The sequence below is a fragment of the Vanellus vanellus genome, assembly GCF_965231255.1.
Source record: "Vanellus vanellus genome assembly, chromosome: 23".
NCBI lineage: Eukaryota > Metazoa > Chordata > Aves > Charadriiformes > Charadriidae > Vanellus > Vanellus vanellus.
In genome coordinates, this window is record NC_138928.1 from 883,370 (window position 1) to 909,113 (window position 25,744).

A 25,744-nucleotide genomic window follows, 5' to 3' on the forward strand; every position below is an offset into this window, starting at 1 on the left:
CATGATACAAGACATCTTCCTCTCTTATTGTGAAATAATTTCCCATGCTCTGACTTGTCTGTTGTCTGCTGTCTTTCCACTGGGCACCTCACAGAAGAGCGGATCTGTCTTCTCTGTACTCCTCCTGTAACTTACTGCAGCCAGTAAGTTATCTCCTTTGCCTTTTCGTCTCCCATGTGACAATCTCCCTGATTGTCTTGGTAGCACTCCACTGGACTTGTTTTTTATATAAGTCAATGCCTTTCTTGTACTGGGGAACCCAAAATTGGGCAGAGTACTTCAGATGTGGTCTTAAAAATACTGAATAGAGGAGGAAAAATCCCTTCCCTCAGCCTGCTGGCTGCACGCGTGCTGATACAGCTAAGGATGCTGTTGACCTTACTGCAGGAGAACATTGCTGAACCCTCTAGCTTGTTGTTCACCAGGACTCCCTTTTTTTTTTTTTTTTTTTTTTTCTACAGAGCTGTTTTCTAGGCAGCCATTCCCCAGCCTGTTATCCTTGCAAGGAATTACTCTATCCCAGGGGAAGGACTTGGCAGAGCTTCATGAGGTGCCTATGAGCCCATTTTTCCAGCCTAGATAAGTCCTTTTGAAGAGCAGCCTCCAACATTTCAACCGCTCCAGACAATTTGGTATCAACCACAGACTTGCTGAGAATGCAGTGCCCTCCTCCAATCTGTAGGAGACGATCAGGTTAGTCAGGAAAAATTTACCCTACGTAAATTCCCAGTCACCTCCTTCATGCAATGGAAGTAGTTTCCAGGAGGATTTGCTCCGTAACCTTCTCGGGATGGAGGTGTGGTTGACTGGCCTATGGTTAGCTGGATGTTCCTCCTTGCAGGTGAAGGAAGCCTTTGTCCAAGCTATGTTCCTAGGTTTGTATCATGCCAGATTTTTAAAAGTAATAGATGCTTCATGGATTGTAAACAGCACGTTGTTTACTCTCAGGTACCTGCAGCCATAAGCTAAGGTAGGTGAGTCCATTGCCATAATCTGAAAGGAATAACTGTCTAAGGAAAGGCATAATAAAGCCCTTCAGCTTTTGCCGTCTCCTCTTTGTTCATTTGTGGAGCTGTATGGCTTGAAGTTCGCTCTAAAATGAGTCTGCTCCAATTTTGTCTGAAAAGCATGTAGATTTTCTGCACCCAGCATGTGAAAACTTTTTAAATCCTTAAACCTCCTTGAACTTAACAATTATCCAAAGCTGCGTCTACCCATCTGTTTGAGAGTTTTATCCTGTTGCCTGGTATGATACTGCAAAAGCATCCCTGGACTATAAACAGCTACCAGTAGTGACATCTCGTTTGGACGTGTTGTAGCTTAGGAGTTTCTTCCAGTTTCAGAGGAAAAAGAGATTTTTTATTTTTTTTTTTTACCTTCAAGTTGCTTCACACGGTTTGTTTGTTGATGGCTTTAGGTCTTTTTATTTCATTTTGGCTTAGAGTTTTTAGTGGTGTTGGAGGATAGAGAGGCTCATCTGTATTCCTAGATTGGGAGAGAGATCTGAGCGCATCTTTACTGGCTTTGGAGTTCAGTGCAACAGTCAGCTTCCTTAATACCTGCTCATTTATATATGAGGGTGAGGAGAGTTAAAATTTACACAATTATAAATTTATTCTGTAAATGTAAGGCTTCTGAGAAGCTGAGAGAATGAGAAAGAAGAGCCTTGAAGCAACTGGGGTGGATTTCATTTTAACTATCTCCTAATATTGCACATACTGTTGAAATTTCAGTCTGAAAAAGCACTGAAAAGATGTTAGAAATGCTTTGAGAAATGAATAAAAGATAAAAAACAAGCGCTGCAAAGAACACAAGTAGTCACAGCCTGCAATAATAGTATAGCTAATATATTCTTCACGGCCAAGAGAATGAATCTCGCTACAAGAGAGTACATTTTTGTAACTGACCCAGATCTCTTGACAGAGGTACAGAAGACTTGCATCTGGACCATGAGTAGGGCCAGCGAAGGCTTGGCCCACGAGGAGCCCATGGCTCTCCGACGGAGCAGCCGTGGCTGCGTTAGCTCTCTGCACAACGCCTGTCGTCATGCCGCGATGTAACCTATCAGCTGTAGAAAAGGTTTTACTTTGTCATCTTCCAAGTGTTTTAGTCAGCTTTGACATAAAGTACAGGTTGTCACTTTGTGGTGATCCATCTGCCCCGTTTTTGCATCGAGCCAAAATGTGGGAAATCTGTCTGACTGTGGGAGTAGCTGACAGATACTGCCTCTTTGCCATCTTTGTTCCTGATCTGCATTCTTCCTGCTTGGAGTAAACAAAACCACTCAGCTTCTCATGAAGAGCCATGGGAGGAAGAAGGCAGACAAAAAGCAATTAATGCTTAAGATTTTAATTGCTGTGTACTACTGTCATTGCAAAAGATAAAAGAAAACTACACGACTAATTTGTTAAATTGTTCAGTCACAGCGATAGGCTTCAAACAAGACCACAGTGCTTTCTCTGGACTGATTCTGAATGGTTTGGATACATGGGCATGATCTTTCGGAGCTTCAGCCACAAGGGGACTCCTGCTCCATGTCCAGTCTCTCATGCCTCCCATCTATACTTTACACACTATTGTTTTTAAATCTTGTAACCAGGTGTCCCATCCAGAAGTGGCTGAGAGAGTATCTGCCCCAGAAGAAGCTCCCTCCTTGCCCTTGGAAGAACGTGGTTTAAAAAAATCTCGGGATGTATTTGGTTTAGATTTCGGCATAGCAACAATTAAACAACCACCCACAGCAGATTCAGAGGTAAATAAACAAACACTTGGAAGTGAAAAAGACTTCAAAAAATACAAATTAAATTTATTCCAGGAGAGAGAAATAAATTCCAGCCTTGTATATGCTTTTTCTCCTCCATTCCTTTTTTCTGTCCTTGAAATTTATCTTGAGCTATTTCATCTTAAACTGTAATCTAAGAACCATTTAAGCCTCGACTCTGCACATGCGAGTTCTAAATTGCATATAGAAAACTAGTATGGACCCCTGAATGGAAACTATTTATTTGATTTAATTTTACTTTTACATTGATTCAACTTAATTTATTAAGGACTTCAAGTGAAGCTGAATGTATTCCTGGTGAGGTTAAAATTTAAATAAATGAGTTTATGTAGGGTTTTGCACAGGTTTAATTAAGTTTATTTTAAAATGTGTGGATGATGTTCAGGGCTCTAATCTCAACTATTTGAATGATTGCTGTGCGCTCTTGCACAGGGAGAAGCAATACTAATGCACAGCTTTGTAAGTCAAATCAGAACCCTGATGAGCATCACAGGACAAACTCAATTTGTGCTGTCTAGACAGGATATGCAGTGGGTTTTGAGCACAAGAAATGCAAAACAAAAACCCAACGAAACAAAATTCTGAAATACTTGAATTTGAAAATGATGGCTCAATTCATGCCAGCAGTGTGAAAAGGTATACTGAAAAGGAAGCAAAGGTGACTAATGAGATCTGCTTTTGAAAGCAAAGATTCCAGCTTGAAAAGCGCCTCAGATTGCAAATCTCATTAACCTTAAATAGAGAAAACACTTCAACAAATGAAACAGGGCAGTGTATCTCAGAGAGGGATGCCAGCCTGGATCATCAGAGGAGTCAGGATTGAATCTAAAATTCTTTTTGTCAGGCACTGCTAATAAAGTAAGGAGATCATGTTGATTGAGAGGTAAGTATAGGATCTAGAGCTGACAAATACATTCAGACTGGCAGTGCATCACTGTCTGTGACTTTTAGCATTGGATTCACACGCGACCATCTGGAGTTGTGCCAGCAGAAACCCTTACTGAAGTTACAGTTATTGCAAATCAGAAGTATAGTTTTGCACAGATTATCTCACCTGCGAGTCTCAAGTTATGTTTGCACAGTGCGGGTTTTAGGTAGCAGTTGTTATTACACCAGGAGGACTTCACTGGTAGGTATACTGGCATGCCTTTATCGTTAAGTGTACCTAACACAGGCCTGGCTTTATGGTGTAATGACTTCTTTTATTGCTATAATCTTGAGTGCAATTCTCACCCTGTTACCTGGAATATTTACACTAAGGTACATCAGGGAACGGTTGCCATCATCAGAAGAGAAGTGAAGGCATGGGAGGAAGCGTCTGGTGCACAACAGGATTGGGAAAGCTCTTGCTTTCCCCTTGTGGGAACAGCCCATCTCAGCTGCCTCTGCAGAAACACGTGTAGCGTAGGAGACAGGAGGAGTTAGAAGGTCGTGCACAGTTGCAGGCTATGACCTTGTTGGACATGGTGTGATAGCTCACAGGACCAGACAGGCTGGGAAGGCGAGGAGTAGGGGTTGTGCTCCATGTGAAGGAGTGCCTGGAGCTTTGTCTTGGGATGGGTGGTGAGCCAGTTGGGAGCTAATGGGCAAGGATCAAAGGATAGACCAATATGGGTGGCACTGGAAAGATTTTAGCTTCCAGTGAAACAATAAGCAGCAGGAAGAGAGTGATGACTTTTAGCAATTTAGAACATGGCCAAATCTAAACATTCATGGGACTGTAAAGGGACAGTGGTCTTACTACCAGCAGGACTTTGGAACCTGACAAGGTGAAACACTGGGAGAAAAGAGGGTGAGAGGACATCGGAAGAAAACTGTCCAAAAAAAACCCCTGACAGATTCATCACATAAAGTGTATGTTCATTACTTGGCAGCTCTTAATCAGAAATCTGCACTTATCCACATCAGATTCAGAGCCCTAGCAGCTGGACCTAGGATGCAGAAAGGACCAGAATAACCTTAAAATTTTACCCAGAGCAGGCAGCTGAAAGATATCCCGCAGGCTGTGCACATGCTGTTAGTCTACTGTAGACTTTATGATCTCAGAAAATTAATAAAATTTCTTTGAGCCTTTTTGCCAGCTGCAAAATGAGGTTGACCAGTGCATTCCTATGTCAGAAGCAGGATGCGGGACAGTTGATTAGACTGTGCTTGTAAAAAACCAGAAATTAGGATCAATGTGTTACATTGCAAAACAAAGGTTTAGTTTCACGTTCACCCTACACTGACTTTGTCTCTCTGGAAGCAGGAGTTCCTGACTGTAACCTTGGCTTAGCGTTGTGAGCAGGGAGTCACTCACCGTATATTTGAGTGACAGATTCGTTGTCTGAGGCAGTTCTAATAAACTGCAACTAGTAATAATCCTTTACTTCTGCAGACAGGTGGAGTACAAATATGTGGACCATCGGGAGAATCCATAGGAAAGCTATAAGAGCAATGAGCAAACAGGACCCCACTGAAAAGCTGAAAGACCTGGAGGTGCCTGGTGAAGGGAAGATGAGAGGTGAAGCATACATTTTGAAATGCAGGAACAGTTACTGCAGAAAGGAGGGAAAGAAGCTCTTTTCTGTGTTAATGTGATTAATGCTTAAATTGCAGCGAGGAAGGAATAGCTTGAATAGGAAAAAATATGGTGCGCATTTCTCTGCCTACACGATTATTTGTAGTAGAGTGATTGTGTGTTGGAAATCGGAGTTTCTGTACTCTCTTCCAGGCTCTAACAGGGGATTGTGATCCAGTGACTGCAGCCCCGTAGCGCTTGATTCTGGCCTTTCAGGTCTTATACAGGTTTGCTCTATTATAGATAGTGATTCTTGTCACTTGTTCACTTGTCACTTGTTCTTGCATGAACTGAACTTCTTGGGGGTTTTATGAAATCAGATTTGACTGTGTGCAGTAGTACAAGGGATGAGACTTCGCTCAGTAGTGAGGAAGACACAGATCTATCAAAATGTGAATTAAAAGAAGCTCAGATTCAGTTCTGCTGGTAGGTTATAAACCTCCTGAATTGTCTCAGCCTTAGGTGGGACAAACCGCATGGTTTCACCAGCGCACGTTCTGTGAAACGCAGGTCCATGTATGGTGAGCAAAGCAGTGGCTGTTCTCTGTGGTGTTTAATAATTAAACACCACGTAACTCTGACCCTCCAGTGCTGGACTGCTGAATTTGGCACGCTGGACATAATTTTGTGTCTCCGTTTTTGTGAATTCCCTCATGGACTCTTTTCCTCTACAGAATCCCATGCTGGGAGGATTTCTGACCATCCTGGCTAGCAAAATAGATATTATTTCATATCTGTTCCTTACAAACTCTACCTGGGTTGAGTGTATTCAGCAGCTGGATTTGGCAGCTTGGGAGGTCTCCCGACAAAAAATCCAAGATAGGGCAGGGTTTTGGCATCTGGCATTGGTGGATGAGGAACATGGAACCCAGCCTGCCTCTCCAGCTGTTTAAGTCTCTCCAGCTGTTTATGCTCCTGAGCTCTATTAACCTTTTTGCCCTGAATATTTTCTTCTCGAGGACCCAGCTCCCCTGGTTTGCACTGGGCTAAAGTTTTTCTCTGGCCAAAGCCTTGGCTCCTGGGAGGGCAGAGCGTTGCTCTCCTTGAAGGTGACAGCGGTGTCTCACGGCTTGGCAGGGTTGCTGTCGCCATGTGAGGGTTTGTGCTGGCTCAATTTCTGCTATTCTGATTCAGCAAAACAAATACCCTGAAACCCTCAGCTGCACAATGTTTTGATGAACTTTATTTGGCCTTCCTTTCTTTGGACTATCCTTTCATATTTTACATTTCTTAACATGTATTTAAAAACTAGGCTGGTTTGATTGCTTAAGTTACTACTAAGTGGCAAATCTCTGGTTCCTTGACCGCTCCAGTACCAACCATTACAAATTAAAATACATCATTGTAATGTTCCTCACAGATTGTTTGAGTTAAATATGATGTGACTAGCAAGTATGGTGTTACTTGGTTAAATATTCAGATGATTCACGTTTCCTTTCTGGCACCAATTGTGAAAATGCTGTAAGTTTTTTTTGATAGAAAAACCCATGGTTATTAAGTACAATGGCTGCTTTATAAAAGCAACTATGAGAGAATATACAGTATCGTTTCAATTAAAAGCAAAGCTAAAGTATTATTTATTAAAAAAAAAAAAGAGGCAGGGGAAATGACCTGAATAAGTATAAACTAGGTGGCCTGCATTTATTCTCTGACAAAATAGATCATTTTTTCTTAGTTTTCGGTTGGAGGGTCAGTTGTAAGAAAGATATAATACAGCTTATATCAGCCCATCTAGCAGTGTGGAAATAGGTCTTGGCAAGCAAACTTCATATTTGCAATGAGGTTGGAGGTCCAGTTGATAAAGGTCACTGATGTATTTTTAACTACTGTAATATGTTTGATTTTTTTCAGTCAGTACATCTTATTTAATTAATGAGATTGCTACTAAAAATGAATAGAGTTCATATAAAATAAATTACATTTGATAGTAATCTCATCTTCTTTGGCGAGGTATTTAACCAGAAGCCCAACAGGAATGTACTAATAGATCAATATTATTCCATAATCGCAGTATTTATTAGCACCAACTTGAAAGTTTCTTTGATAAAGTATCCATGAATTATGCCGGAGACAGAAGGTATCTTGTTTATCCGGAGGAATCTAGATGACTCGTTATACTGGCAAACGTGCGTTTTAAGGTAACCAAATCTGTGGTTTGTACATCTGAGAAAAAACAACCCACATAGGTCCTAGTTACTGCAAGGGGGATTGTATCCTTAAAAGCTGTAGTTTGAAGAAAAGAAAAAGTCATGGAAAGTCTGGTGAGTAACAAGCTAAATGAGACCGTTGTGTGATGCTGTGGTAAAAGGGATAGTTCGCTGGTAATGAAAAATGCCAGTCAGCATGGTTTCCTGGAAAATATGTCTCTCCAGATAAACATAATCTTGTTTCATGTCTGAGTTTACTTGAGTGGTGTCTATAAATATGTACGAGAAGAGAAGATTTCTTATACCAGAGGGCTTTTTATTTCATAGGCAAAGATTTAATGAGATTTGCTGCCTGGAAGACAAAACAAGCCTGACCAAACTAGGAAAAAAAATAAAGTTACTATCACCACTTGAAGACTTTGTGTGAGATACCTCAGTGAGATGTGCTAATTTGATCAGATACATTTTGTGTAACCTCGGAAGAAACGGGTAAAAATTATGTGTTTTGTCCTGTGCAGGAGGGTCACGGCGGCTTTGACTCCTTCCCGCTTCAAAAATCATACGGTTTTGCAATTCCAAGGTGAACTGTGCGTCACATGGAACGTTGCGATCTCTCAGTCCTATAAATATCTGGGGCTTCGTGCAGCGTGGGGTGGCTTTATTTTCTGTGGACCTGGCACGATGGAGAAAGGAGATTTCATTCTGTGGTGCTGGCTCTGTAAAATCTCCAACTTTGGGCTTCTGTGCGGAATGTGGCATTGCTGGAGGGGCTCCTTAGCCAGATGGTTCAGCCCCAGCAAGCTGTGGGGAAGGCGTGCATTTACAAGCCTGGAGTTCAATATCCTGCTGGGATAGATGATCATTTACCTTTCAAGTTCTTGACAATATTCAGAATAAGCTCTGAGTTTGCATCGGGATCACATTTGCAGAATCTGTTTATTTCTAGAAGTGTGTTTTATTTTTCTGTGTAAAACTTAGAGTTGAGCCTGAGTTTGGTAAATGATATATTTTGTAACTCTCATGATATGCAGAGCCCTGTGTACGTGCTGTTCTGACTAGAGGGTGCAGTGAATAGGTGTTTTTAAATGTGACTGGAAAGTATGTTCTAGATACACTAGGAAACAATCCTAAAATACAATAAATGTCAATCTTTGGATGCAAGTGTTTGCGTCACTTCAGAATACGTTCATTTTCCCTTCTCACTGTTGATCTGTTGCAGGTCCTTTTTCTTGGGAGAATAAAAAGGCTTTTATTTATCCCCTCACCTATTTTGTCGTTTTCTTTCTGTAGTTACCCAGTGGGAGACTCTTCCACGCTGCAGCTGTTATCTCCGATGCTATGTACATCTTTGGTGGCACAGTGGACAATAACATTAGAAGCGGAGAAATGTACAGGTTCCAGGTAATTCACTGATAAATGTACCTAAACACCCACACCAGTTCTGCGTGAATCCCTCTGGCTCTGGACGTGGCAGAGTTTCTGGTTTGGCTCGCCGTGAGCTTGATGCCTTTCATTTCGCATCCTTCCTGCAGAGAGCCTTTGCATTTCAGATTCAGCAGCCAAAGATTAATATATATCTTTAAAGTCTTTTGAGAAGTGTTATCTGGATGGACATTTTGGTAAGGTCAGGCTCTCAAGTGCCTTCTGAAGTCCTAACAGAGATCACGACAAGTTATTTTGACAAATTATTGAAAAGTGTGTGAGGGAAGATTTGCCAGGATGTTTAACTGAAAATTAACTGTTCCTCTTCATGTACTGGAAAGCTCAGGGCTCCTGAGTCAGAGCATTGAAGTTTTACCTTCATGCAGCACTCCCACTCCCACCCTGCCAGTAACTATGGGAATTTTAAATTTTAAATTTCAAGATACTCAAACCAGGTGAAATTTCCCCTATACTCAAGTTTATTTTTATTGTGTGGGACCCTCAGACAAGACCTGAGAGTGAGTGAGCTCCTGGCCAACAAATCTGGAAATCTGCAAGTCGTGATGAGACACAGTTCTTCCGTGTTTTCCTCTGTTATCTTTCATTACCCTCACATAGAGGAAGCCCTTGTGTGTGTTCGGTGTGCATGTTTTTTCTACTTTGTATGCTACATCGAAGCCAAGTTAATAAGAAAATCCAGTGATAGTATATGTAACTACAGTGCTTTTGGATATTGCCATTTGAAATTAATTCTGTCCTTTGTGGGGTTTTATTTTTTTTAGTTTTCCTGTTACCCTAAGTGCACTCTACATGAAGATTATGGAAGGCTGTGGGAAAACAGGCAGTTCAGTGACTTGGAGTTTGTTTTGGGAGAGGTGAGTAGAATTTATGGAAAAGGTGCCAACAGGGGTGTTACTGCGTGTGTAGCCTGTTTGCTGGGAAAAAGCAAAATGTATGATGGTTGTGCCAGAAACCCTGGGAATGAAGTTTTAAGGGCAGCGTCACTGGTGAAAATAATGTCTGTCTGGTTTAGTAAGTTACACTAATCTGGATAAATTTATGAAGCTGCAAAGGAGAAGAAACTTTTAAACTGGGAAGATCTGTGGATCACAGAGACATAACCCAAATTTATCAGAGCACATTATAGATAGTTGCGATATAAAAGTGATACTAACAACATCTGTACTCCGAGGTCCCAACTGTCTCCTGGAAGGAGCAGGTCAGTGGTTTGCAGATCCATGTATCATTACAGGAGCTATTTTTATTTATTGAAATAAAATCGAATGCGAAAAAGCAGCACAGGGGAACGACTCTCTGGTAATGAATACAATTATAAAATTTTAAAAAGAACGTGTTCTGAAGAAACACCTGAAAAATTTGAACTTACCTGCATTCCTTTTGCAAAAAAAAAATATTATAAAACACTTCGGAGAGATCAGATAACAGATCCTCAACAACAGATGAGGTAGATGATGAAGAATGATAGCAAAAAAAACCCAAAACTGTTGTTTTGAAAAGAGAAAACTAAACCGAAAATCACATGCAACAGTACGAAGCAATATCTGTGACGCCGAACCTACTCATCAGCTTCCACTCAGTAAAGGTAACAAAGACTCTTTCCAAATGTTGTTTTTCATTAGCCTTTAGGGAAATTAGGTGTTGGATTTCATCTGGATGTGCAGAGCAGATGCAAGGTTGCCTTTGATTCTAACTTAAACTAAATGTATAGTAACCTGGAGTTAGCCCCGGTTTCTATGACTTCTGCCATCTGCCGTCACCATGTGGTTTGGGAATAAAAGTTTAATATGTGTTACTTCTTTGCCTTTGACAGAAGGAAGAACGAGTCCGAGGGCACACTGCAATTGTTACAGCTCGCTGCAAGTGGCTGAAAAAGAAAATCATACAGGCCAGGGAGAGGTTGAAACAGGTGAGTATTTCAGAAAGGTAATGTTGTGGCAAAGTAATGCTTATTCTTCCCAGTTTTGGAAATAAGGTTGTCAGGAAAAAATAATACTGAGACAGATGTAGGACCAGAGCAGCATCTGATGCTAAGGTGCTCTTGAGCAAGTAAAATAAAGAGGATAATTAGTATTAACATAGGCTACTGGATGTATACCAGGCCAGGCAAGGAGTGTAACGTGGAGGAGCCACAGTTAATCCAGTTATCTGGATTTGGCGATATGGTTCTTGGGAGCTCTCGTAGCTGTCTAAGTTTTAATCTTGTGGAATACCCCTAGGGGGGAGTGCGTACCCTTCACTCTGGGGAGGGTAAAAGCTGCATGTCATCGGGGATGGCCTGCAAGATTAGACAGATTAGAGGGAAGGCAGTGTTAAGGTTTTGAGGCAGGCTCTGTTCCCTTTACCGTAGTATTTCCTGATTATTTTCCAGAGTTGAAGACCTGGTGCCTATGGTTCATTGTCTGTTAAATTAAACTACTTCTAGCTTTCCAGCAGCAAACGTTTTATTGTTCTTGAGGAAGTGGTAGGACACAACCTGCGCTAAGACATATGGATGCCTCATTGCCCGTTAGTTAATTGCTTTGCCACCCCACAGCCCTCCATCTTCACTGGAAAAGGCTGCAGAGAAAGGCTGTCAAAGTGAAACCTGAAAGTAACCGAGTGGCTTATAATACTCCTGTGCAGCACTTTGAGCTCTGCCTTTGCAAGGCAGGAGTCTGTGGAACCTGGTCCTACATCTTCCTTCTCCAAGGAGAGATGCTCTTCCTGCTGAGGGCAGAAACGTGAGCTCAGTGGAATTCATTCTTCCCTTTTTCTGAGGTCCTGCTTTTGAGCTTTATGCAGGAGCTCACATTTGTTCTGATCCATATTTGTCATGGGATATGAACAGTAAGTCTGAGACATGTGAATTCCTTGTTATCTTGAAGACAGTCTTGAAGGTCATAGAATCACAGAGTGGTTGGAGTTGGAAGGGATCTTAAAGATCATTGAGTTCCCTGCCATGGGCGGGGACACCTTCCACTAGACCAGGTCGCTCAAAGCCCCTTTCAACCTGGCCTTGAACACCTCCAGGGCTGGAGCCTCCTCAACTTCCCTGGGCAATTAGTTCCAGTGCCTCACCACCCTCACAGTAAAGGATTTCTTCCTAATATCTAATCTAAATCTCCCCTCTTCCAATTTGAAGCCATTACCCCTCATGCTGTCACTACATGCACTTGTAAAAAGACCCTCTCCAGCTTCCCTGTTGGTGCCCTTCAGATACTGAAAGGCCTCTATAAGGTCTCCCCAGAGCCTTCTCTTCTCCAGGCTGAACCCCCCCAACTCTCCCAGCCTGTCCTCCCAGCAGAGGGGCTCCAGTCCTCCCAGCATCTCTATGGCCTCCTCTGGCCCTGCTCCAACAGGTCCATGTCTTTCCTGTGTTGGGTACTCCAGAGCTGGAGGCAGTACTCCAGGTGGGGTCTCCCCAGAGCGGAGCAGAGGGGCAGCATCCCCCCCCCTCGCCCTGCTGGCCACACTTCTTTTGATGCAGCCCAGGATACAGTTGGCCTTCTGGGCTGCAATCGCACATTGCCAGCTCACATTTAGTTTCTCATCAACCAAGATAAAGATAAAGAGGTCTTGGGTCTTGAAGACTTGTGTAGTCATTAGAAGGATCTTTCATCTGCTTTGATAGTAATGTGGGCGAGTTGACACAGCCTTGTTGCCATGTTTGAGGTTTTTTTTCTGTCTCATTAGAAATCAAAGCAAGATATTGAAGACGAGGGACATGCAACATGTCAGAAGGATGGGATTGGTGGGAATGTCAAGTTGTGCCGCCTGCAGCCACTGCTGGAAGTGCCCATCAGAGAGGCTGAGGCACAACCCTTCGAGGTGCTCATGCAGTTTCTGTATACAGATAAAATAAAATACCCTCGCAAAGGTAGGACAGCGGGATAAAAAAAAATAGCAACTGGGGAGCAAACATTTATTTTCATACAGAGCAGGATCGCGCAGTTGCAGATGATCAGTCCTGCTGTAAGCACTCAATTACTTACCTGAGATTAAAAAACTAGCAGATTCCTATCAAAGCGTACTAACAGTGCTTTTTTTCCCCAATTCTTTTCAAACATCAAGGAAAAGCAGATTCTTGATCTTTCCAAAAGGTGTAAAAAAAAAAAACAAACCCCAAACCAACAAAAAAACAAACAAACAAAACTTCATAGCATTTTGAACATTACAGCAGCCTGCCTGGAAGGACCACGTATCCTCAGTTGGCTTATTTCTCTTTTCTGGTATTGTTTTGATCCTTTGCAAACTGAGCCCACACAGAAGGGCAGAGCAAGCCACTGTTTATCATCTCTTCAAAATGCCAATCCAAAGGAATGCCTCAAGAAAGGAAAAATCCATTTCATGCATTCGTTGAAGATCCCTGAGTTAAAAACACTTGGCAGGCCGGGAGGTAATAGCCAGAGATCTCTCAGCTCCCACACAGCAGATCTAACTCGTGGCCACGTTTGAGTGATGAGCTCTGTTGGGCTGTGGGAGTCAGACTGGATACCCAGGGGGAACTCCAGCTGGTGGGGCTGGGGAAGCTGCAGCTGCGTGGCACAGTCAGGCAACGTGAAGTACATCTATCCTAATGCTGGAAGCTTTGCTTCAGTTTCAGTCCAGGATCTTTCCTTTCTGTAGAAGGTAATTCTCAGGAAAAGAATGATTTGTATGCAGTTGTCTCAAGGCTTTCCCTGTGATGTGGCCTGTTTTGAGAGCAAGCCTAATTAATGGGGATGAGAGAACCTTCTCATTGGTGTCTGCTGACATTGCCAGATACCACTGTCAGCCGGTTCACTGATCTTCAGTATGCTCACTGCAGGACAGGATCACACCGAGGAAAGGGTTATCATACTGAGCTCTTCCTTTTGTTACAGGCTTCCCAGGCAGCCTGCTACCCTTCCCCCAGCTCATCAAACGTTCTCCCTGGTGCTTACCTTTCTGCTGGGATCCTCCAGTGGCCCTGTCCTGACCATTTGTATTCCTAGTTCCTCCTCTCAGTTCAGAGAGCAGCACCCTGGGGATCCATCCAGAGGCTGAGCTAATAGAATTGGGCATGCTTATCAAATGGGATTTTCTGATTAGACACAGGGAAGGCACGTGACATGCAAGAAGGCTTTTCTCTATCAAAAAGTAGTTACGGCAGGTGGCCAGAGATCTCCTGTGAGGAAAGCAAAGGCTGTGGAGGATTATTCCTTGAGTTGGTGTCCCAGTAGCCCTAGGAGCAGTGGTCTACGAAGGTCCCTGCTGCCCCTCTCAATTCAGCCCTTTCTTCTAGATCAGCCTCAAATCTATACACGCAAGAGCACAGAGTGCCTTCGTAAGGGTCTGTCAAAATCAGGGAGCCGATTGCTAATACCGCATAAAACCCAAGGAATTCAGCAGAGCTGTTAGCAGCTGAGCACTTAGGAAAACTGGGCTGCTAGCTTCGGAGCTTGACAGTGTTTGTAGAGACTTCACTTTCTTTGAGGATTTTAAGAAATTGTGATCCAGATTGTCAAAAATCTTTGTCCAAAAAATCTTTTGGGGTGGCTCTTTCATGCCTCAACTTTGAAACTCCTTTTTTAGTGTCAATTCAGATTTTGTCTAACCAGCAATGGAGTTTTTTTCTCCATAAAAATACTCCAGTTGTTGCCCGTTCTACCATTCCGAATGCTCAGGTTGATGCAAAAAGAAATACTTGGAGAAAGGTTCCTCTTTTTGTTCTGTGAGCTCTCCAGCGTTTTTGTCTCATGTAATTTCAGGCCATGTGCAGGATGTGTTGCTTATTATGGATGTATACAAACTAGCCTTAAACTTCAAGCTCTCTCGACTGGAACAGCTCTGCCTTCAATATATTGAAGCATCCGTAGATCTGCAGAATGTGCTCATTGTGTGTGAAAATGCTAACAAGCTTCAGCTGGATCAGCTAAAGGTAATCACATTTTGCATACAAAGTAACTGATAAGGAATTAAAAAAAAATAAAATTTATGTAATTAATTTTTTGTAAAAGCTACCAGCTTTTGAAAATGCAGTTTTTTCCTATAATTGTAGTTGGTTAGTGTGGATTGTCCTGCAGTTGCTTGTGAATATTGTGTAGGGTTTTTTTCACTGTTTGATATTTTTGCATATCTGCCCTGTAGGATGTAAAGGGCAGAGTGACTTTGGCTCTTCATCAATTCACCCTCACTGCAGCAAGACAGAACCTGTGCATTTTCTGGTCCTACTGTTTTATACAGACACTGTAAAGAGGTTTTCACCTGGTCTGATGAAAAAATGAAATTCTGTTCTCATGCCTTTGTTCTGGAAAACACGCTACTGAAAAAACGAAATGTGTCTGTGATTCTCTTTATGTAGCAGGTCAAGGGCTTTTAGGCATTTGCTGAAAGTCATGACAGAGTCGATACCCCCCCAGGCTTCAGACCATGATTTGCTGTGATGGTCTGGTTCCCACCAACAGTGGCCAGAGCTGATTCTGCTTCAAGCTGCAGAGAAGCTCCTCCACCCAAGTCCAAGAGTCAGTGCAAGATCATGCAATGCCTATTTGCGCAGCCTGTGCACATCAGTTGGCTGTGTCACTGATGGTTGCAGAGTGAGGCTAGAGAAACCAGTATGCACCAGCACTTCCTCAGGCACTCTTTATGTACAGGATTTGGGCAAAGGAAAGGCATTCAGGAGGACAGCAGCAAGCATGTAAATGCTGGCACAGCCTTTGGTGCATAGGACCATGATGCCATTAGCTGCCCAGAAGCTCAAGCAAGTATCTCGGCATCGGTGTATTGGTGCCAACAATGTCAGATCAGCCAGCTCCCTCCACCTGCCTCAGCAACCAGTAGGGTGATGGGGGCTCTTCCACACAACTCCGTTTGGTCAGGATCACTGTGCCTTGGCATCCTGTCTTCTCAAGCGAGCGTTAGTCCTCAGGGGTAGGTGCCATCTGCAGAAGGCTGCTCTTTCTGGCATCCTAGTCATTGTTTAAAACATTTTACAGATGGGTCCTCGACAGATCCCTTTGGATCCCAGGTGAAGGAACTTGGCAGAAGATGGACAGTAGTAATTATTCTTTGAGTGGATTTTGTACTTACCTTATGGTGAGCTGGTATAGATTATATTTTTTGCTTATTAAAGTATCCTGAAGGAAAGCCTTGGTTTGCGCTGGCAAATGAAGGGCCGTTTTTTTGTCCCTTTAACTGTTTAGCGTTAGATCTGGTTCATTTGTCACCTTTCCACCACATTTGTCTAGCAAGTTTGTCATACAGGAATGTACAAGAGGTCTTTCAGTCTGTTTGCAACCTTTACAGAAAAGGTTAAGGCAAAATCCACACAAGGAAATCCTGCAAACTATTTGTACCCTTAATGGATAGTGTTTAAGAGTTAAGATCTCTTCACCCTTCTAATTAATTTTTGGTATCTAATTGTGTAAAGAATGATTATGAGATAGCAACCGATCTTAGTTGGCTTCATAAAGTTTTCGGCGTCTCCTGAGATTCCTATTTTAGAAAGCTTCAGAGCAGCTGGAGACTACGAATCTTTTCCTTGTTATTATTTCTTAGTCAGGTTTTTCTAGATGCTTAGAATTGTCCTGAATTTTGTGTTCAAGCAGGAGCCTAAGTGGTCACTTAGATCATTGTTTGATAATTCCAGCCGCAGGATCCACGTGGAGGGTCGTAAGAAAAGGATGGCTGTTTACACGTGTAACATGGTAACATTTATGTGATGCTGAAGGATGACTTCATGCAGTAAACCATAATTTTTCCATTAATATTGTTTTTTATTTAAGGAACATTGCCTGAACTTTGTGGTGAAGGAATCACATTTTAATCAGGTAATAATGATGAAGGAGTTTGAGCATCTTTCGTCATCCCTCATAGTGGAGATTGTACGGAGAAAACAGCAACCTCCTGTTCGAACACATTCCGATCAGCCGCTTGACATCGGTAACTTTTACACTTTATAAAGTAATCAGTTGTGCTGTTTTTGCATTGCTAATGGTTTGTTTAGTCTAGGAAACAACCTAGGAAGTAGACCACTGCAGACCACCAGTTGGTATAACTGTGCTTGGGCTGTTTCCCAGACTAAGAAAGGGCATGCTGGTTCTTTTTCCAGCGAGCTTCAATCAGAACCGTACCCCCATCAAAATCCATGAAAGGTCGTGTTAAATATAGTCGTGTTCTTCTTGCAATAAAATATGCTGGCTCTGTTCAGAGAGAGATAAGGCAGAAGGAACAGAAGAGTATGAAGAATGATTTAAAGAAAAGGCAGTGGACATTCAGTTTAAAAGTGGACTAGAAGGTAACAAAGCTGAGTGGAGGGGTTGCCTGCTCATACGTTTTCACCGAAGAAGGACTGAGAGGGAGGAAAATGATCTCAGCAATAAGCCAGTGCTGACAAGGTAGAGCTTATTGAGCAAGGGAGGGAGGGGGAAGCATGGAAAAATTAACTAAGAAAAAGAAAAGTTAATGGAAGAAAGGAAGAGAAGATAGGGAGGAGAAGGCTTTGAGAAGATAAATAACCTTTACTAAGGGTCATGCCTTTAATTTTCATTCTGTGGTTATGCTGGAAGATGAAGATTTGATTTACAATTCTGTTATGGAATTAATCATGGGCTGATTTGGAACTAGTCTTATTCAAGATTTTATGATCCTGACACACAAAAGGAAGAACGTAATAATGAAATTTGCTGACGCCACAAAGTTAGAGGCATTGCCAGTATTGATTTGGAATACTACACACAAAGAATTGGGAACCAGTGAGAAAGCTAGAGAAGCCAGCCCTGGAAGGTCAAGTAGAAGCCTTTGGCTGGCATTTGTCCCAGGGAGAAGAGAGGCGCACCGTCTGGCAAACGACATAGCCAGCTTCTGTATCCAGAGCTGGAATGGTGGAAGAGACCCAAACATCAAAAAAAAATTAAAGGTGAACTTTTGAAAATGTGGGTGAGTTTGGATCAGACTTGAATGTGGTCTATTTCTCAGTTACCCTGCATATTCAAAGGTTAATTAAAATGTTGGCTAAAAGAAACCTTTACTGAGGATTTGGGAAAGCTTTTCCATTAAGAGACAAAGTTTTATATTCCTTGTGTTTGGAAATAATGAGAAGAAAAGGGTGGGGAAAAATCAGATTTCTCTATCTATGGAGAACACCTTTCAGAGTGGCCGCTGCCAGTGTTTGCTGTTGGCAGTTTGAAAGCAGAGGTGCCAGGTTTGCTTCTGGGATGGGCAGTAATGGATTGCAATGGGGAAGGATGAAGCTCATTTTGCTCCAAGATGATGAGCAGGGGCCTGCCTCCCACTCACCCCAGGGGTCCCAAAGGAAAGAGAGGCTGGAGCTACTACTCAGCCGGGTATTAGTTTGATTAGCACCTGGTCACCTGGAACTATCATGTCTTTAACTATTTCACTATGTTAATTTTCAGGAACATCTTTAATTCAGGACATGAAGGCTTACCTAGAAGGAGCTGGCACTGAATTCTGTGATATCATCCTTCTCTTAGACGGCCATCCACGGCCAGCCCATAAAGCAATCCTGGCAGCCCGCTCCAGGTGAGTCCATGTTCACTAAAACTATAACAAATATCGTATGTGTAAAATGCAGAGCTGTGCAATCTGTGGATCAGCTGCCTTTTTTTAGAAGACAGGAACTTTATATCCGCATAAAGTGTAAGATGCAGCTTTGCTCAATGAGTGTAATAAGCCTTTAAGCAACAATGATTAAATATTTTTTTTTCAATTTGATACCCAGCAGGGAAAGATAGGAGGAAATTAAAACTGTAGACATTCTCTAGAGGATGTGTAAGAAGCTGCACTGCAGGACAAAGAATCTGTAAAATCACAGGAAGGGAAGAAGGGTGTAAAACATAAGGCGGTTTCAGTGAAGTGGAAAGCAACAGATGTCCACTGAGGTCAGAAAGAGTCTTCTGACGGTGAACATCCATTTTGAGTCATGTGAAACTTGAACGTCTTTCTCACTTGCTGATATTTAAGGTTGGATATGAATAAGCATAACAAAAAATGTTGCATAACAGAGACTAGATTGTTCTGTACTTTGTTGCAGAGGCAACGACTTCACCCTTCTGAAGATGGGCACTGTTCTCCCTCCTCAGTACGTGGGTGAAGTGGGTTTGTCCTTCGCTTGTGCGTCCCGTGTACCTGATCCTTTATGTTCTGCCAAACATTAAGCGTTCACATAAAATTTCCATTTCAAATACTGTCACAATTTTTTTCCAGTCCCAGTAACAATATTCAGTATTAGTTACTGGGGTGTTTTACCAGAAGCGTTTCAAAGCTCTTAAAACACCCCTGCATGATTGGCAGCCTGTAGATACCAAGGAAATTCATAATGCTTTAAGCTCTCTACTGGGTCTTATGCAAATCAGATGAAAATCAAAGCACCATGTGTCCTAATTTTCAAGAAACAGAGACAAATTTCAGGTAGTGCTGATGGAAATTAGGGGGATTATATTTGGAGTTGTCTCACAGGCAGACATATATGAATCACCAATTTAGCAGTGTTTTTGTCCAGATTGTCACCTGAATTTACTGCTTTGGAAGCTGCAGCCTTTGAACAATGCTGGGTTAAAACCATCTGTCTGCAGAATGTGTTACATCAGTCTTATTTCCTTCTCCAGTTACTTTGAAGCCATGTTCCGTTCCTTCATGCCAGAAGATGGGCAAGTGAATATTTCTATAGGTGAAATGGTTCCCAGCAAGCAAGCGTTTGAATCTATGCTTAGGTACATTTATTATGGAGAAGTAAACATGCCTCCTGAAGACTCCCTGTATCCTTAAATCTAAAGTAGTTGAAGTGTCTGTCTAAAGCGCACGTACAGCAGCTCACCTTCCCCTTGCTCTGGATTGCCAGGCACGACCTGGGAGGATTATTTGTCAGGATTGCATGAGCAGGCACTACGTTTTAACTTCTGTCATTGATTTGTATTTACGATCAGTGCTGTTACCTTTGCTTTACGTTTTTTTTCCTTAATGAGATTAACAGCTACCTCTTTGCTGCACCTTACTATTACGGCTTCTCCAACAACAGACTGCAAGCCTATTGTAAGCAGAATCTAGAAATGAATGTCACAGTGGAGAACGTACTCCAGGTAATTGTTCCCAAGCAGCTTTAATTAGTCGCTTGACTTAGATACAGGAAAGCCAAAGGGTCTAGTCAAGTGGGTACCCCCAGTGCCACGTTCACTGAGTCGCTTCCAAACTGACATCCACTGAGACTGCACAAACCCTTCTAATGACGGTGGCCCTGCGTGGTTAAGGTGTATGCAGGAGCGCAGCCTTCAGCAGCTTTGTTTCCTTACCTGATTTTTGTGTTGCTAGCCGAAATGTTCAGCAGATATTGCTCAACTGGCCAACAGGATGTTCCTCTTGAGCTCCTTGTCCCCCATTGTAGGCCATTGTTTCTAAAGGGCTTTTTAAGATGTACCATGTGCTCAGCACTCAACTCCAAACCCTTTTTCAGTCGACATTTGTACCAAGGCAAATGGTGATGTGCAGGTGACGTTAGTCTTGTTTTATCAGTAGTGCTGACAGGATCTGGCGATGAAATTTAAGGTAACAAGAAATATTCTGTGATAAGAAAGCCTACAAACCCATCTACTATGTAGGCAGACTGAACCCACTGCAACACGAGCAGAATCCGTTCCAGCTTAACTGCTTTTGGCCCTTGCCCATGCCAGTCTCACTGGGGCACCTCAGGGAACCTGGCTCTGAAACAGAGCTGCGGTTTCTCAGTGATTATCTCCTGAGGACTCCGTACGTGTTAAATCCAAGGCTTGTTTTTGAGTAGTTCAGGAAAGATTCAGGTTTGTAGTGCAAAATGGAGCTGTTTCCCTAGCTCAGAGGAATTACCTCCTCTGAGTCGGAACAGTGTTTGTGCCTTGTACATCTGAGCCATGCAGAAGGAAACTCACATCGTTGCTTTTGCTCTAGATTTTAGAGGCAGCTGACAAGACCCAGGCCCTGGACATGAAGAGGCACTGCCTGCACATCATCGTTCACCAGTTCACCAAGGTTGGTTGCATCTTTTCTGGGGCTTTTGAGAGCTGCTGTCCTCTGTCGCTGCGTTGGTTAAAGACACGTTAATATAGGAATCCGTTTCACTCTTTCTCATGTGAGACAGCTGAGAACGTATCACTGACACTCACTGACAAGTCTGCTAGGCGTACTTTTCACACTAAAATAAACGAAAGACTAGAACAGCCTGGTCTGGGAATGTGAAGACCTTCCAAAACAGAAGTTACACAGAATTGCTTCCATTTCCACTTGATCCAGCTGTTAATTTTGTGCCATGCCATCGTTGGGTTCTCGTGTGTACGGCAAGAGAAGTTTGTTGTGTATTCAGGGCACAAATCTCTCTTTCACTAGTGGTTACGAGTGTGCTGTTCATATTTCTCTTGAGGTATTCTCTGTCATGGATGTTACATTATCATGTGCTCAAAAGGCAAATTACCATGTCCTGGCTGGGCTTTCTGTAGTTGCCATGTTTTGATACGGGGGATGATGCATTAGTGATAGGAAAGGTCAAGAGTCTGATGTGCTGATATTCCTGTCCTCGCTCAAGAGAATAAGGGTATTGTCATTTAATTGTTCCTGTGAGATATGATCCCTCCATGAGAGTTTCCCAGCATGTCACCCATTCAAAGCACAACTTATTAACATTGTTGAAATTGGTAGATAAATCATAGGAATTGGGATTTCTAGATGCTACACGCTTATTGGTAATAATTCCCTAGTTAGTATTCAAGTAGCTCACTCTCTTCTGTATATTTAGGCGCACAATACTCCCACCGCTGCCCATGGGGAAGGAGAGCAGTGCTAGGTCCAGTTTGTATCTAGAGATGAGACAGAGGGAGGCATTCAGGCTCTTCCTTAAAAGCCGAAGTTGCCCAAGCGTAATGCATTCTGCATTCAGAAAAAACTGAAAATGCATAAATAGCTTTGAGAGTGGAGCCAGCATCCAGGAATCGCGCTCCCGATGGAGAGTCCTCAGCACGAGGTTACAGCCCCTGCCTTCATCTTACGTATTTTCTTCTGGCCTCATGAATCCTGCGGAGTGGCCCAGCTTCAGCAGGGGATGGAGAATGGTCCCACCGCGCGTTACAGGATAGCCTGGTGGTTGGGACATCTCCTGGGGTTTGGGGTCAATGCCATACAGTCCCTGAGAGTTGAAATCTCATGGTCTCAACTTCCCAGTGGAGGCCACAGGAACATAAACAGGTTGGCGCGATTCTTACCAGAACATACTGGGAGGAAATGAACATTGCGACATTTCAGAAAAAGATATTTGAACTGAAGGGCGTTACTCAATTGTGCTCCACGAAGCAGAAAGCAGAATATGTGGAAATGTTTTATATTTAAACTGTTGACTGTTAGAACAGTTTTCATGAAAAATGTGGCTGGAAGACTGTCAAGCAGATGTGCACGAAGAAATCTTAATTATGCAATGTTTTTCTTTGGCCTGAGAGGATTCAGTGTGTGATTTTTGGCCCGGCACTGGTGACTCTATGTGTGGCTGGGCACGAATGCTTGCCGCTCTGCTCCCTTGCAAGCCACAGGCTCTGAAGGGTGATTTGTTCTGGCTGCGCAAACCCGGTGGGTCATCAAGGCTTAGTCAGGCCGGGTGTACGGCCGTTGGGATCTCCTGTTTTTCCAGCGCGATTAACGCTGCTCTCGATTTGGACTGTTGAGGAGGTTTGCTAGTCTGGGCAATGTGTTTTTAGGTTCTTGTGTGTCAGTATTGTGCAAAAGCCCTAATAAAACTGCTGTTCTGAAGTGTTTGTACTGACACGCTGATCTGTTCCTCTGCAGTGCGTGCCTCGGTGCAGGGGCAGGATTCCCACCAGTGTTAGGGGGGTTTCTTTCCATCCGAGTCCTCACAGACCCTTATTTTGGGGCTACTACTTCAAGCGCGTGTCCTGAGCTCTTTCTGAAAGCGTACTCAGCCATTTCCTTCCTGACTTTAAAAAGATGCTCGGGACATCTTTATTTTTTATCACAGTCAAGCTTTTTAGAGTGAGGTGATTTATTAGATCAGCTAATATAGGTTTCATAAGTGAACATGCTTAAGTGAGCAGAGAAGACTCTGCCTTCAAGGCTGGGCACGTACATTAGTAACTAGAAAGGGATTACTGGCTCGTTACTGTGAGGCTGTGGAGAAGGAAGGGATGTGTACAGCTCCTTTTTGACAAGAGCTGAGCTTCTGAAGAGCCTAAGAGCATGAAGTTAGTTGTAGATTCTCATATATCTGACGCGGCGGAGGTTTTTGTTGGCTACTGCTCCAGTGACCTGCTTTGACTGCGGGAGACGTGCCAGCAAAACCAGCAAGGGCACTAGGCACGGCCTCTCCTTAGGAGCACACAGGAGAGAAGAGATCCAGTCTTAAGTCATGTTCTCAGTAGAAACACACAGACTTCAAAGTTCAGAGCTGTGCTGGTGCCCAGCTTGGCTTTTAAGAGAGTGCTTAGTTGGCATCCATTAGCAGAAGAGTTGTCAATATAAACAGTAATTACACTCCTTTCTCAGAGAGGCAGTGCTGGGGTCAGCATTTCTGCTGTCTTCCGTTCTCGTCCCCTCCATGCAGCAGTCTGAAGTTGGGTTGTAAGCACAGGAGGCTGTGACTGGATCCCCCATGGGCCGTCCTCTGCAGCCCAGCTCCGCGGCTGTGATTTCACGCCATCCGTGCCCAGCCTTTGGCTTGCCTGACCTGCCTGTTTCCCGTGGGGTGGCAGGGGTCAAATGGGGATACGTCAGCTATGATTTGGGGAGGGGTTTAATTTCTTTCTGTTTTTTTCTGTTCTGTTTTTCTTTTCCTTGAAGGTCTCCAAGTTGCCAAATCTCCGCTCCCTAAGTCAGCTACTCCTCCTTGACATCATAGAGTCGTTAGCTAACCACATATCAGACAAGCAGTGCGCGGAGCTGGGCTCAGACATATGACGTACTTTGGTAATCGAACTTTTCATTTGTTCCTCAAAAAAACTAGCACTTTACGGCTGACTTTCTTTTTTACCATTCCATACTGAGCTGCTCAGAGTGTCTACACAATATAGCAAGCGGCCCAGAGGAGCACAGACAGCTGACTCGCTCTCCCATGGATTTGCTTGGTTTGTACCTTCGTGGAGAAGGGTTTGGTCTCTGTTACGCAAATGTAAAATTGAAACCATTACAGGAATGAATTAATTCCACGTGGTTTTGGGAGTAACAAAGTTCAGAAGCAAGCCCATTATTACTTCTATACTGTAAAATAAAGCAGTCATGAGTAAGAGAGTCATTAATACTTTGAAACACAGTATTTAAAGAATACTATTTAAAGAACTTCAGCTGACACAGCCAGGGGCTGTAAGGGGAAGTCAGATGTAAGAAAACTGGAAACAGAGCGTGTGGTGTTTGCAGTGAGGCTGACTGTTGGACCAGAATGTAGTGACTTTTCAGAGACTCTCCATGGTGTGGATTAAAAGATAAACCCTTTTGCAGCTGCCTGGATTGGTGGGCTGCGGGAAGTCCAGACCTGTGCTCTGCAGCAGGTCAGACTAGAAGATTACAGAGGTCCTTTCTGACCATCAAATCCATTAATCCTGTCTCGCTAAGCCTTGCTAAATCAATTTATTAATAAAGAGTTAACAACTTCTGGCATTTTGTGATCGACTTGGCTTTCATTTTGGAAAAAATTAAGCAAAAAGAGCTCCGAGCTTGATGAAGGTCACTTTGTTAAAAATAAGCGTGCTACATCTTGTTACTAATTTTATCCTGAAGTGTCTTCGTTAGTGGTTGCCTTTGCAGGAAGGTGAATGAAGGCAGAGCGCCCTTCCCAGCCAGTTCAGAAGCAGCTTCTGTTCCCTCCCAGTTGCAGCTCCCCAGCTCCACGCCGTGCTGGATGCTTCCCACACTGCAGAGGGAAGAGGAGCTTTACCTCTCCCTCACTGCTGAATGATGCAGCTTGGCTGGGGAGCACCGGAGATCAGCTGGTGTTGGTGAAACATCTGCATACAAAACTGCTCCCCCAGCCATGAGCCACCACGGCAGCCCAGAGGAGGGACTGACAGAGAAACTGAGAATTCAAACTCTTGTGCTGCACCCATTCGCAGAGGGGAAGCAGACAGCGCTGACGTGGTGCTGCTCTCTGCTTGGTTGTTTGGAATGGCAAGAGTCGGCTTGAGCTGGGGCGGTGGAAGATCCCTCCTGGGAAGCACAGCTGCCTGGCCCCTGTGTTTCCACCCTTGCGGCCGTAATTTTTAATTCAGATTGGTGAATTGTTCCCAGTGCAGTATGAGATGTGAGCTTCTGTTCAGCATCCTGTAGCATGACGTGCACGTGCGTGCTTCGGTATGCTGAGGGTGTTGCAGTCTGTGCAAAGGAGAATGTGTCGTTTCATTTAATCCAAGGGAAGGGCTTTAGGGACCACTAGATCTGTCTCCCAGCTGCTCAGGTGAGTCAGACCAGAGGTGGCAGATGCATCTGAGAGCCAAGGGCTCATTTTCAACAGGAGGGATTATTTCCAGATGCCTCATAGGTAATGAAGTCTCTTGTCAGAGGTCGTGTTCATTGTACCGACAGTCTGCATGTTCCCCGGGAAACCAGATCTGCAAATACAGAAAGGTTACACGCTACAACTTGTAAGAATATTACAAGTTATTATCAGCATTGCTGAATCCACTAGGGGACACCCCTTTCCCAAACACGCAGCCCCATTCCCCCAGTAAGGAAGAACGGGCTGATTTCGACCATGCCATAACCAGCCCCTTTGGCTCCATTGTCTCAAACTATTTGGGGTTTGGAACTTACTCCTGCGCCCATCTGTGAGGAAATGCACAGCCTCTGCACCCTCTGCGCTGGGGCACTGCGGGTGTTTGTGCTTTGGGGGCGGAT

General features: G+C 43.5%; 1 protein-coding gene across 1 annotated transcript in view; it reads left to right on the top strand.

Annotated features, from left to right (window-relative positions):
* LZTR1 (leucine zipper like post translational regulator 1) overlaps nucleotides 1-24,502 on the top strand; it is a 38,251-nt gene extending 13,749 nt beyond the window's left edge. The window contains exons 10-20 of the mRNA XM_082494689.1: nucleotides 8,780-8,890; nucleotides 9,694-9,786; nucleotides 10,743-10,838; nucleotides 12,605-12,788; nucleotides 14,641-14,810; nucleotides 16,657-16,813; nucleotides 18,289-18,415; nucleotides 19,501-19,650; nucleotides 19,866-19,971; nucleotides 20,813-20,893; nucleotides 23,699-24,502. Coding sequence (XP_082350815.1) covers nucleotides 8,780-8,890; nucleotides 9,694-9,786; nucleotides 10,743-10,838; nucleotides 12,605-12,788; nucleotides 14,641-14,810; nucleotides 16,657-16,813; nucleotides 18,289-18,415; nucleotides 19,501-19,650; nucleotides 19,866-19,971; nucleotides 20,813-20,893; nucleotides 23,699-23,815 — 1,392 coding nt within the window. The 3' untranslated portion in view covers nucleotides 23,816-24,502. The remainder of the gene's footprint in view (nucleotides 1-8,779; nucleotides 8,891-9,693; nucleotides 9,787-10,742; nucleotides 10,839-12,604; nucleotides 12,789-14,640; nucleotides 14,811-16,656; nucleotides 16,814-18,288; nucleotides 18,416-19,500; nucleotides 19,651-19,865; nucleotides 19,972-20,812; nucleotides 20,894-23,698) is intronic.
* The last annotated feature ends 1,242 nt before the right edge of the window (nucleotides 24,503-25,744 follow it).